Source organism: Heteronotia binoei, chromosome 15, assembly GCF_032191835.1.
Source record: "Heteronotia binoei isolate CCM8104 ecotype False Entrance Well chromosome 15, APGP_CSIRO_Hbin_v1, whole genome shotgun sequence".
In the NCBI taxonomy this organism is placed as follows: Eukaryota; Metazoa; Chordata; class Lepidosauria; order Squamata; family Gekkonidae; genus Heteronotia; species Heteronotia binoei.
In genome coordinates this window covers 6,676,166-6,689,010 of record NC_083237.1, presented here as the reverse complement: position 1 = coordinate 6,689,010, position 12,845 = coordinate 6,676,166, and the positions used below count along the sequence as shown (strand labels likewise).

Genomic DNA, 12,845 nt, shown 5'->3' with positions numbered 1-12,845 from the left:
GTACCATAGAGTTTCCCCTCCCATATTGCTAGAGCGTCCGGGAAAACCAGAATTTCCCCGGATGTTCCTAGAGCGGCTGGCGCGCGATGACATCACTTGACATCATCATGCTTGCGACGTCGCGCTTGCGAAAACAGTCCCTTGCCAGAGGCTGCGGGAGTCTTGGCAACCCTAATCTTATGTTAAGCAAGTTCGACCGCCCCTGAACTATGCTCTTAGAAACACGCTTTAGGACTTCGCATCCTTTGGTCCTGTGAATTTAACTTGCTTACTTACGAGGAAAGAGAACATTTCTGTCAGACCTTGTAACTTACTAGTTTAAAATGCTCTGAACTGTTCATGTTCCCTTGCCCTAACTAACTCCATCTTGAATGGCTCTACTAACCCTTTTGCTTAGAAGCTTGCATTTCAAACACTGTTGCAACAATAAACAACTCCCATGGGAAATTCCTCACATAGCCCTAACAAATGCAGACGGGCTTTGACGATAGCTATACGCCTCAAGGTAACCAGCAGGGGCCTTTCCTTGGGAAAGAGATAAGGGAGCATGAGAACCATCCATTGCCTCCCAAACGTGTGAGAATGACTTTATTGTTTACTTTTGATGTTAGAAGTTAAAATGGCATGTAACGCTTTGAAATGTATCAATTCCAATTCGCCCTTGCTGCAGACAACTAGTTCTCAAATAAAATGGATTAAGCTGCTACAAACTATGGTCCGTTTACTTTGCAGCTCCAGGTCTGACATTCCCAGTTCCTCCCAAAAGAAAACGTCCACCTTCAGAAATGGTTTTTATTAATATATTTTTATTAAATTATGCTTTTTTTCTGCAAGACTTATTTAATGTTTGTTTGTTTTTTCCAATCCCAAAGACACGAAATAAGAAATATCCAGTCAAAAAGGCAAACCGGGAAGTAGGGTTAGGGGACGGGAAGGGTGTTCTTTCGGATCAAGGCCGGAGCAAAGCATCGGAGGAGAGGGGGGCAGGCGGTAGAAAACTGTAGGGAAAGGTTAAATCTTTTTTTTCTTTTCTGTTTTCGTCGGCTATACAGACATTCCCAGTATACACAGCACACAGCAAAGGATCAGTCGCTTCCTCATGCAGAATCCAGGGAGGGGCTGAGCGGGAGATTCCCGGCGGAAGACGCCCCCGTCCGTTATGCTCGAGGGCCTCCGCCATCATCCTGTCAATCTATCGATTCTCCTCTCTGGTTCCCAGTCACCACAAAAAGAGGGGGCATCTCGGAGGCCGTGGAGATCCCCTTCCTCCCCCTCGCAGCCCTCTTGTAACTTCTTTTGCCCTTATGACGCCTTTCCTTGCCTCGGGAAGGCAGGACTTCTGTATTGCACTCTGAGCGCCCTGTCGAAAGGTGGGACTTACCTCTCTCGCCCACCCCGTGCAGGGTCTCTCCTATTGCACTTCTCCTTTCCAAAGGCACAACTTCTTGCTTTTTGTTTTTTTTTCCCCCATAGGGGGTCAACTCTTTTACCCTCAGACTAGAAGGCTCGATAGCTCCTTTTTCTGCGGTCAGGTCTTGCTTTCTCCAAAACGGGCCTTCTTTTTTTTTGTCCTGTGACACCATTCAGGCATTTCAACCCACACCGCAGGGACCCTCTTCCCCACCCCTGCCCCCCAAAGGTACTCTACCAACTCATATATATATATGTCCTATATATATATATAGGACATTCTACGTTTTGCAGATATATCGCTCTCCTTCCAGATGAGGAAGAGCCCCCAGTTTGGCCCAGCAACGCCCGTTTTTCCGTGTCTGGACTCCCGTTTGCGGGAACGGCACAGTCCTCTCCGCGAACCCCAAGCGGCGGGAATCTCCCTTTCACCCTCTCGTTAATTTATAGAGGTTTGTTTTATTATTTCAATGCTGCGAGAAAAAGGTTTATAAAAGCGTAACTAAAAGTCAACTCCCCCCCCCTCCCCGTTTCTTGTTTCGTTTGAAAAGAAAGTTCCGGGTTCCCTCTCGGGAAAGGGAGTGGGAGAGAGAGAGAGAGAGAGATGGGAGGGGGAATGTGGAAAAGGAGAGCACCCCAGAATCCTCTCCCTCCCTCAAATATTCCCCCCATTCTGCAGACTTAACAGGGCGCCCCTTTCGGGGCAGACTTCACTTCCCTTTCAGCCCCAGGGCTGCCTACTGTTAGAAAAGGGGAAAGGAAACATAGGGATTCATGATACCCCCTCTTTCTAAAAGTAAATCCTCCCTACTTCAGAAATTTGGGGGAACAGCTGGGGGGTGGGGTTGGTATGCTCACATGTACTGGAATGGTCCCGGAAGAGGTTGCCATCTCCTGGTTTATAAACTCCTGGAAATTGGGGGAGGGGGCAGAGCTTAGGAGGATGGGGTTTGGGGAGGGGTAGGACCCTTGCAAAGTCCAGCGCCACAGAGGACACCGTTCCAAAGCAGCCATGATGACCCGGGGAACTGATCTCTTGTCGTCTGGGGATCAGTTGTAACTCCTAGAGTTCTCCGGGTCCTACTTGGAGGCTGGTAACTCTAAGTGTTCTCTCCCTTAGGAAGTAAAGAAACCTCAGAGTAAAAGAGAATGGGGGTGGGTTGAACTCACCCCTTCCCCTTAAGGACAATGGGTTGGGGGGGGGCAACGCCATGGCAGGCTGACGGATCAGGAATCCCCCCCCGTCAGCGGCCCTGACAGAATTTAAAAACCCTGAAAGGTGAAATAAAGCTCGTCCTGATAACAGTACTCCATTTCTATGTCTCTCCCCCCCCACCACCAAAAAAACTCCCCCCAGGGTTGTAAAGATCAAACAGTCTAGTTCACAAAGATGGATGAAAAGACCGGAAAAATGTGAGGCAGGGACGGGAGGTCATCCTTGTATCGGAGAAATAGCAAGAAAAACAGAGAAATCTCTGGTAGAAAGAGAGCCCTTCGTATGTAAACAATCTAGAAAGGTTAAAGGTAAGAGCCTGGGGGTGGTGGTGGTGGGGAGAGTTTAAAGACGTGAAAAAAGAGAAGGGTGTGTGTGTGGAGGAAGGCAGAGGATGGAGAAGAGCAGAGTCTGTGACCCACCACTGTCGTGGGGCTGGGGGGGCAGCGAGGAGCGAAACGGGGTCTAAAGTGACCCCCCTTGCCCTCCCCCCGTCTCAAGTGAGGAGAAGAGAGAACAGGTACGCCAGACTCACGTCAATCAACAGGATGGCAGCGACGACCAACGGGTTAGCTCCCTGCAAAAGAAAAGGAGGATGGGTCAGGAAGAGCAACGAACCCTCCTTCCGGCCTGTCAAAATCACAATTTTCACAATTTCACAAAATTCAGCCGAATTTTAGGATTTCCACTTCCGGAGATTCTAACGACGATTTTTGCATCCCTTTTTTTGAGGTTATTTCAGTGGGGATAAGTTCTGGATAGATTTGGAAGCCGCTATTTGAATGAGGGGCGTCAAACTCGATTGTTACGAGGGCCAGATCAGACATAAAAGAGACCTTACAGGGTTGGGCCGTGTGTGTCATAAAATCTAATGCCAGGTAACAGAGATACAAACTTTATAAAGGACACAGGCAAACAGATTTTTTAAAATATCTTAAAATAAAGCATGCTTAAAACGTTAGCACTTGTTGGGCTAAAAGGTGTTTTCTTTGTATTTCTCCCAAGCAATCCAGGCTCTCTCATTTGCACAGCAGAGCTACCGAGGCAAGCCTCTCTTCCTTCTATTGGCTGAGGCTCCTCCCCCTCCTGGTTCCCTGGGGAAGGAAGGAAAGAGCCAAAGATTCCTCTAAAGCAAGCTATCCCTCCCCCCTTCCTCCCCAAGGGAGGAGCCTCAGCCAATGGAGAAAATAGAGGCTTTGCTCTGTAGCTCCTGTGCCATTGAGCAAGCCTGGCAAAGCAAGCTGTGACACAGAAGGAAGCAAGAGAGAGGGAGAAGAAAGCAGATGACAACCAGCTGTTCGGGGGTCTGATATAGGCTTCCCAATCCCCAGGTCCCAGTGGGGGATTCCTTGGTTTTACAGGCTTCCCTCCGCCCCCAGCCAGCTGGCCAGTGGTGGGAAGCCCCGCCCCCACAGCCACCAGTACCTCTAGATCTCCTGCAGGTTTAGAAGCAAGTCCAGTTTTAAAATGTGCGTGTGCCTTTAAAGTTTAAAATGCGCGCCTTTAAAGTTGAGCAGGAAGTAGGAAGTACTTCATGGGGAAGGGTCAGCAGCAGCCTCTGGGAACACAGTCACTCCATTTGTTTTGCTTTAGTTTCAGAGCAAGTAAGAGTGTGTGTGTGTGTGAGAGAGAGAGAGAGAGAGAGAGCAAGCAGCGTAGCTCCTGTAATTTTCAGATGTCGTTGTGAAGGAATCAGACCCAGTGAGAGTCAGCGAGTGTGTACTTTTCAGAAGTCTTTCTAAGGGAGGCAGTAATAGTGTGTGTCTGTCTCTGTGCTTGTTTTGCATTGTTTTCAGAGTCTTTGTATAGGAGCCTGTTTATGGGATGGAGGAAAACTCCACCTCTCTCTCTTTTTATTTGCCCCGTGTTAGCCTGAAGAACAGCAGTTCCTGTGAGTAAAGCCCCAGGGAGATCACAAAAAATGTGAGCTTGCAAACTCTGTGCATTTTGGCTGCTTTTGGGGTGTTTACACTTTCATTTACTAGAATTGCAGCTATTGGGGGATGACTATTCAGGTGAACTGCACTACTGTATTTTTATGCATTTATTATGAATATGGAAAAGTCTGGCTCCTCCCCAAAGTCTCCTGGCTCCACCCCCAAAGTCCCCAGATATTTTCTGAATTAGACTTGGCAACCCTAGCTTGATAGGAGCCCTCCGGGGGCCTGATTTGGCCCCTGGGCTGCTTGTTTGACATCCCTGGTTTGTGTGATTAGTCTTCTAGGGTCCGGAACAGGAACTTTCTGGAGATTTGGCGGGTGTAACATGGGAAGGCTGGAGTTTGGGGTAGGGTTGCCAAGTCCAATTCAAGAAATATCTGGGGACTTTGGGGGTGGAGCCAGGAGACATTGGGGCGGAGCCAGGAACAAGGGTGTGACAAGCATAATTGAACTCCAAGAGAGTTCTGGCCATCACATTTAAGGGGGCCACATACCTTTTTAATGCTTTCCCTATATTAGAAATAATGAAGGATAGGGGCACCTCCTTTTGGGGCTCATAAAATTAGACCCCCTTGTCCAATCTTTTTTAAACTTGGAAAGCATTTTTGAGGAGACTCATCAGATGCTACGCTGAAAATTTGATACCTCTACCTCAAAAAACCGCCCCTCCAGAGCCCCAGATACCCTGGGATTAATTCTCCATTATACCCTATGGTCCAGCAGACATTTCCCTCCCTCTCCACCCCCACCCCTCATTTCTGATGACCCTGAATTCCGGAGGGCCTCCAAAGAGGGGCTCCCCTACCCCCACCTTGGTAGAGGGGATTGGCACCCTCTTGGTAGAGGGGAGGGGCTCCCCTACCTCCCCAGTAGAGGGGATTGGCACCTCTACTCACGAGTTACTGAACTTTCACGTTTTTCACAGTAACACAGGGCAACCAAAGGTTCAAATTTACCTTCGCACTATGCAGACGACCTCTACAAAGATTGTGCAACAAAAGGAGGGCCTGGGCTCCTTTCACAACCATGTTGTTCTGCCTCCCCGCCCCCCCGCTCCCCTTCAGCCTTAAAGGCGCAGACACACCATCCCAAGAGGAAGGCTTTCTCAGGTGGAGACTGAAGCCTCCAGAGGGGGAAAGGCACATGATGGCTGTGGGGGCGGGGCTTCCCCCCCTCCCACCGGCCAGCTGAATGGGGGCGGGAAGGAGCCTGGGAAAGTGGGAGAGCCCCCGCTGGGACCTGGGGATTGGCAAGCCTAGTTTGGGGAGAAGGACCTTGGTGCTGCATAACACAGGGGTGGCCAACGGTAGCTCTCCAGATGTTTTTTGCCTACAACTCCCATCAGCCCCAGCCAGCATGGCCAATGGCTGGGGCTGATGGGAGTTGTAGGCAAAAAACATCTGGAGAGCTACCGTTGGCTGCCCGTGATACAGGAGAAATCATGTCTTTATCTGCAGCGGCTTCACCAAGTTCCTTTAATCAGGATTGCATGCACATGAGTTCCTTTCGACATATCCTTACACTCTCCCCTTCTCTTATTTAAAAACCAACTATATTGCCCTTTAAATCATGAATTGTGCTGATGGGAGTCTTATCGTATTTACATCTAAGGCAGGGGTGACCAGCAGTAGCTCTCCAGATTTTTTTTTGCCTACAACTCCCATCAGCCTCAGCCAGCATGGCCAATGGCTGGGGCTGATGGGAGTCGTAGGCAAAAAAAAACATCTGGAGAGCTACCGTTGGCCACCCCTGGTATAACGCCATGGAGCCTACCCTCCAAGGCAACAATCTGCTCTTGAACCACTGATCCATCTTTCTTTGGAGGTTTTCAAACAGGCTAGATCTGGGGTGTCAAACTCATTTGTTATGAGACCTAGTCAGGCCCCACTCCTCCACTGGCACCTGCTGGAATGGCCTGGGGTCAGCCATAGTTATCAGAGAGCTTGTCCTTGAAAGGGCAGCATCTGAGAAAGCTCTCTCAGCCCCTCCCACCTCACAGGGTGTTTGTTGAGGGGGAGGAAGATAAAGGAGATGGTGAGCTGCTCTGAGACTCTGATTCAGGGTGGAGGGCAGAATATAAATCCAATGTTTTCTTCCGCTTCTTCTCCAAGCCAAGCCAGCCAGTGGTTTGGATAATGCATTTAAAGTGGCTTTCTTTCCACCTCTTCCTCTCCCCCCCCTTATCTTCCTTCCGTCCTTCCTTCCTCTCAAGCATCTGACATTTATTCTATGTGGCTCTTATATTTATGTTATGTGATGTTTGATTTATATCCCACCCTCCCCACCGAAGTAGGCTCAGGGCAGCTCACAATACATCACAGAATAACAATAAAAAACAGTTCAATTTAACATTAGATTAAAACAATTTGGCCACCCCCAGCCTAAGAACTACCCAGATCCATTGAGAACAGGCCAAGAACCTCCATATCCAGAGGCAGTATATCTGCCCCCCCAAAGGAAAATGGCTAGGGTTGCCAATCCCCAGGTGGGGGCAGAGGATCCCCTGGTTTGGAAGCCCTCCCCCCGCTTCAGAAAGCGGGGGAGGGGAGGGAAATGTCTGCTGGGAACTCCATTATTCCCTATGGAGACTTATTCCCATAGGAAATAATGGAGAATTGATCTGCGGGTATCTGGGGCTCTAGGGGGGCTGTTTTTTGAGCTAGAGGCACCAAATTTTCAGCATAGCATCCAGCGCCTCTCCCCCAAATAACCCCCCGATTTTCAAAGGATTGGACCAGGGGGTCCAATTCTATGAGCCCCAAAAGAAGGTGCCCCTATCCTACACTATTTCTAAAGGAGGATAGTCCCTTTCAGTGTGATGGCCAGAACTCCCTTTGGAGTTCAACGATGCTTGTCACACCCTTGCTCTTGGCTCCACCCCGCAAAGTCTCCTGGCTCCACCCCCAAAGTCCCCAGATATTTCTTGAATTGCACTTGGCAACCCTAGAAGTGGGCTGCCTTCACACGGGAGGGCCCCGGAACTGAACCAGACAGAACCTCGTCTAAGGCAACATTTCTATGCCCTTCTTCCAAAAAGCTGCACTCCTCATCGGCTCCTCACCCACACAGCCCTACTGGAGACGAGGAAGGCTGATGGGGACTGCTGGTCTCCTTTCTGAGGCAGGGCAGCGCAGGGAAGGAGGGGCCGCCGGGCTCTTCCTTCCCTACAAACGGTGGGAGAATTACTTATAAGCTGGCATTCATGAGCAGGGCTTACCCCAAGCCCCACTGGGGGGGGGGGGGGCTGGAAATCAACCCAAGCACATGGGAAGAGCTCCACCATTGCCTGTGGGGCACCACGTCGTCATCCTCCGCACCACCACACCCTCCCCCTCCCTGGAAAGCCCAGAGAAAAAGGATCAGACCCAGGAGAGAGACGTGGCGCTCGGCTGCCTGTCTGCCTGTTCCTCCCCAGACCCTCTGGATTATTTATGACCTGCGGTCCTGTCTTCCAGCATCTCCCAGCATCCCCCACTGCGGCTCTCCGGAGGGGCGGGGCCACCATGCTGCAGTGGGGGAGGCGGGGCCAAAAGGATGCTGCTCCGGCAGAGGGATGCTGGTTGCTAGGAGATGAGAAAAAATGCCGGCCAATCCGATTCAGGGCTCGGCGGCTGGGCTCCACCCCACTGTCCCACCCACATCTGTTTTCCTGCAACACTTTTAGAGGAAGGTTGGGGGGGGGGGGACATGTTTCTCAATGAATAGGGAAGGGGAAGGAAGAAAGGGGTCAGTACAAGAAACCTAGATTTTGGTTCCCCAGGAGAGCAGATGGGCCTAGAAGATAGGGTTATCCCCAGTTGTGGGAGGGAGCTGGGATCTTACGGGTCTGAGGTAGAAAAACAGGACTCTTTTGGAAAGGGCTGAAGTGAGGCATTCTGGGAATCAGGAATCCAGGGTCCTATTCCTTCCCTTGCTGTGGTGGGCGAAAAACAGGGGATGCTGTTTAGTCCAGTTTAGATTTTAAAAATGGGTCAGGAGATGGGACAGGATCTGCTAATGTGGAAGGGAGTATGAATATTTCCGTTTGCGGTTCCCATCTCAGTAAGCGCTCTTCCCTTACCGCTCCGCCTTCAAAACGATAGTGTGCATCTTTTAACTCCTGCAGGGCTTGGTGCCCTCCAGAGTCGCTTTTGCTTCGGAGATCCTGAAGGGAGCTCTACTACCCCAGTTTTGCTGAGTTGTGTTTGTCGGTTGGAAACGTGTTGTCTTTGTCGCTGCAAACGTGTATATGGTGAGCCTACAGAAATTGGCTCACCCCACCCCCCCTTGAATGGACAAAGCCCACGCGCTTCTAAGAGCAGCCGCGACAGGCAGAAATTCAACCGGTTTGGTCACTCACAGGGGTGGACACTGCAGGGCTGGTTTTGCTCAGGACAAGGGTCGGCTTGACGATCGCTCCCAAGTGGCTCCCTAGATCTCTCTCCCCTGAGTACAAAACTCCAGAGGAGCCTTCCAGGAGTTTCCCGTTCTAATATACAAGATGCTACTTGGCTCTGTCTAAAACAGGGGTGGCCAAACTCGCTTAACGTAAGAGCCGCAGAGAATAAGCATCAGATGTTTGAGGGAGGGAGGAAGGAAGGAAGGAATTGTCTATTGTTTTGGCTGTTATTGTATTGTATTTAAATTTGAAGAGTAGGTTTTTATTGTTCAATTTATGTTGTGATCCGAGTCTGTTATGAGAAAGGGCGGAATATAAGCCGAAGGAAGGAAGGAAGGAAGGAAGGAAGGAAGGAAGGAAGGAAGGAAGGAAGGAAGGAAGGAAGGAAGGAAGGAAGGAAGGAAGGAAGGAAGGAAGGAAGGAAGGAAGGAAGGAAGGAAGGAAAATAGAAGGGGGAGGAAGAGGTGGAAAGAAAACAACTTTAACTTTAAAGGTATCCTCCAAGCCGCCAAGCTAACTTGGCTTGGAGAGGTGATTTAAAGAGAGAAATGCCTTCTCCGAGTCGGCCAATGGTGCGGTGGGGGCTTTGAGAGCCACACAATATGTATGAAAGACCCACATGCGACTCCCGAGTCGCAGTTTGGCCACCCCTGGTCTAGAAAATGGATTCCCAACATGATGCCCGCCGACACCTCTCCTGACCCCTGCCAAAGATTTTTAGAAAGTGGGTGGGGGCTATTGCCCAACAAGGCTTCCGATTGGTCACTGGAGATTGGTTTGGCTGTGCAGGAGTCTAAGGATATGGCTTTGGCGGCAGCTGCCGCCGCCGTGCAAAGGCCGTCCCTGTGGGATGCTGTGGCTCCCTGCGGCTGGCTCCCCCTCCTGTGGCAGCCATTTTGCCCCTGAGCCCATCACATGATGTCGGAATTCCAAAGGTGCCCACGGGATCAAAAATGTGGGGATCCCCTGGTCTAGAAGGAGAGTTGGATCTAAGGCGCTAAGAAGAAAAATGCGGCGGGGGGAGGGAGATAACTCAGGACCCCTGGGTTCTGTTCCAAATTCTACACAGCCTAGTGCGATATGATCCTCCTTTGTGCCCCTTCCGTATCCTTACCTGTCTCTCCCTTCTCCACACAGCTCCTAGGGCCTCTCCTTTGTCCACCGTGGAAGCCCCGGCACCCCCGAGCGGTTCTTCACTCTCTGGTTCTGGGTCCCCAGGAACTCCCGCCGGTGCTGGTTCCTCCGGGGTCTCCCCAGGATAAGGCCTGGCGGTCACAGCTTCCTCCTCCTCCTCTTCCTCCTCCTCTTCTCGGAGGCTGCCAGAGCTGCCGCTGGCCGGGCTGCCCATCGGAGGGTGCCGGGGGCCCCCCGCGTAACCCCCGTCTTCCGCCTCGTAGCTGCTCAGCTGCTCCTGCTCCTCCTCCCCCTCCCAAAGCCCCTCGGGGGCAAATCCCGGTGTTTGAGACGGGAAGCTGCCGCGGCAGCCCCACTCGTCCTCGGGGTCGGAGGCCTCCGGGAGGTGCTGGCGAGGGCCCCCGTTCTCCAAGGGGGGCCAAGTCCGCCGGGGGTCCCCCCGCCAGAGCCGCAGAGGGGTTGGAGGGTAACTGGGTGGTAGGCTCGGGTCAGGGGTCACGTCGGAGGGGGTGATGCCGTTCTCGTAGACCTGGGGGCTGTCGTACTCCTGGAAGTCCGTGTCGGTGCCTTCTGAATCCAACCGGGCCCGCGGCTCTGGGGAAGGAGAGGAGGCCAGCGGTTAAAGCAGAATTTTTTTTTAATTATTTCTCTCTTTTTCTACCTTCCTTTTCTTTTACTGTGTTAGTCGTGTTAGTCACACCTAAAATAGTAATTACTCGATAGTAATTTTTGGAATAATCTGCAATAGTTTGCATAAAAATTATTTAGGCATTCTTAGCAATGCTTACTTAATAGCTTAAAGATAATATGGGTTCGATTAGATTGATTGTATTTCGATGCAGGAGCGGTTGCCTTAACTTTAATCTTGTTTTCATTTCGATCTCTCTCCTTAGATAGAAAACGGTCTACATATCTAGACACATCTATATAACTTAAAATTCTTACTAGATGTTTTATTGTTGTCAAGTGTGCATATTTCTATGTGCCAGGTAAGCATACCAGACATACAGCAGAACACCACTGTGGCCTGTTCCTCTCCCCCCCTCCTTTACAACAAAAGGGTGCATAATAAATCCATCTGGACCTAGGACGTTTCGGTTAGCCATGCAGTAACTATGTAAAGTGCCTCTCCCCCAGATTCACACAGCCAGGTCTTATCAACTCTCAGAGAAAGTGTGAGAAAGGGAGATGTTTTTATTAGCTTGCATTCCTTAGCCATAAAAGAGATACTAAGCTAGTAACCTTTGAACCCGTGACTCAAATTGCATCTGTATGTTATCCTTTTGAAGTTTTCCTCTATGTAACTATTCAGTTCTGTATACGTCATTACTTCCAAGGATTCTGTCCTTGACTAAGCTATGGAGTTTTACAATAAAGCAACTTTTGATTAAAGAACAAAAGCTTATTGCAAAATATATATGCTTGACATTTGAATGTATGTAAGTATTTACGCTTGTTTATAACCTGATTCCATTAAGATTAATTGTATATGAGTATTTATACTGATATTAACTTGTATATTTTCAATAAAATATTTTTCAACATTCAATAAAATATACAAAAGAGAAAGGAAAAGAACTGGGGAGCTACGAGTCCTGGGTTGAAAGAAAGCCAAAGGGAGTTACGAGAGAAGAAAAATGGAACCCTAGGCCTCTGGATATTGTCTCTTGATGGCTGCGGTCCAGATGGGCAGACCATTGGGAGAGCCCTCTGCTGGGCACATCGGGGAAAGGACTCATGCAGGTATTTTTATCTGGAGGGCCAGCTAAATATCAACTGAAGCATCACCGTCTTTCGGTTCCAAAACAATACAGTGAGGGAAGTGCCAATGAGCCGATGAAGATAAACGAAGGGCTTTTTTTTGTAGCAGGAACTCCTTTGCAATATTAGGCCACACACCCCTGATGTAGCCAGTCCTCCTGGAGCTTACAGCAGGCCCTGTACTAAGAGCCCTGTAAGCTCTTGGAGGATTGGCCACATCAGGGGTGTGTGGCCCAGGGGTGGAATTCTAACAGAAGCTCCTTTGCATATTAAGCCACACACCCCTGATGTAGCCAGTCCTCCTGGAGCTTACAATAGGCCTTGTACTAAGAGCCATGTAAGCTCCAGGAGGATTGGCTACTTCCGGGGGTGTGTGTGGTCTAATAGGCAAAGGAGTTCCTGCTACGAAAAAAGCCTTGGGCAGAAGAGTGAGGTCTCCTGTTCCGGGTTCAAGAAATAAGGAGGGCTGGATATATGGCTCAAAAGAAGAACCTCTGCTTGGCATGTAGACGGTCGCAGACTCGCAGGTTCGATTCCTGGCATCTCCGCTTAAACGGACCAAGCCGTAGGTGATGTGAAAGGCCTCAGCCAGAGATGTCTGGAGAGCAGTGCCGGCCGAAGGGCGCATGGTGCCCCGGGCAGATTCCCTGCACAGTACCCCGCTGCCGCCTCCCACCCTCCCTCCGCAGCGCCGTCGCCCATAAGCATCAGCGTTTGAATTGTGAAATATTTCTGGGAAGCTCGTCGAAGCAAATGTGAAACGTGGGTTAAGCACAACCGCGTCGCGTGGCGCTTCTTGCGCCTTGCCGTGCAGAAGAAATCATTTGGAGCACTGGTCTCCGTGGAGAACTTCATCATTGGAATTTCTACCTGCACCCATCTGATATAGGATTTGGACACTGATTTGTTGTTGAATGACTTTGGGTGAAGGTTTGAATGTTCCTGTTGAGAGCCAGTTGGGTGCAGCGGTTAAGCGCGCAGGCTCTTATCTGGGGGAACCAGGTTTGAT

The 12,845-nt window shown here is 50.2% G+C and overlaps 1 protein-coding gene across 1 annotated transcript in view; it reads right to left on the bottom strand.

The window, feature by feature from the left end:
- Positions 1 to 3,074: 3,074 nt before the first annotated feature.
- JPH4 (junctophilin 4) overlaps positions 3,075 to 12,845 on the bottom strand; it is a 30,071-nt gene continuing 20,300 nt past the window's right edge. The window contains exons 4-5 of the mRNA XM_060255356.1: positions 10,056 to 10,669; positions 3,075 to 3,200 (exon numbers count right to left, since the gene is read on the bottom strand). Coding sequence (XP_060111339.1) covers positions 3,120 to 3,200; positions 10,056 to 10,669 — 695 coding nt within the window. The 3' untranslated portion in view covers positions 3,075 to 3,119. The remainder of the gene's footprint in view (positions 3,201 to 10,055; positions 10,670 to 12,845) is intronic.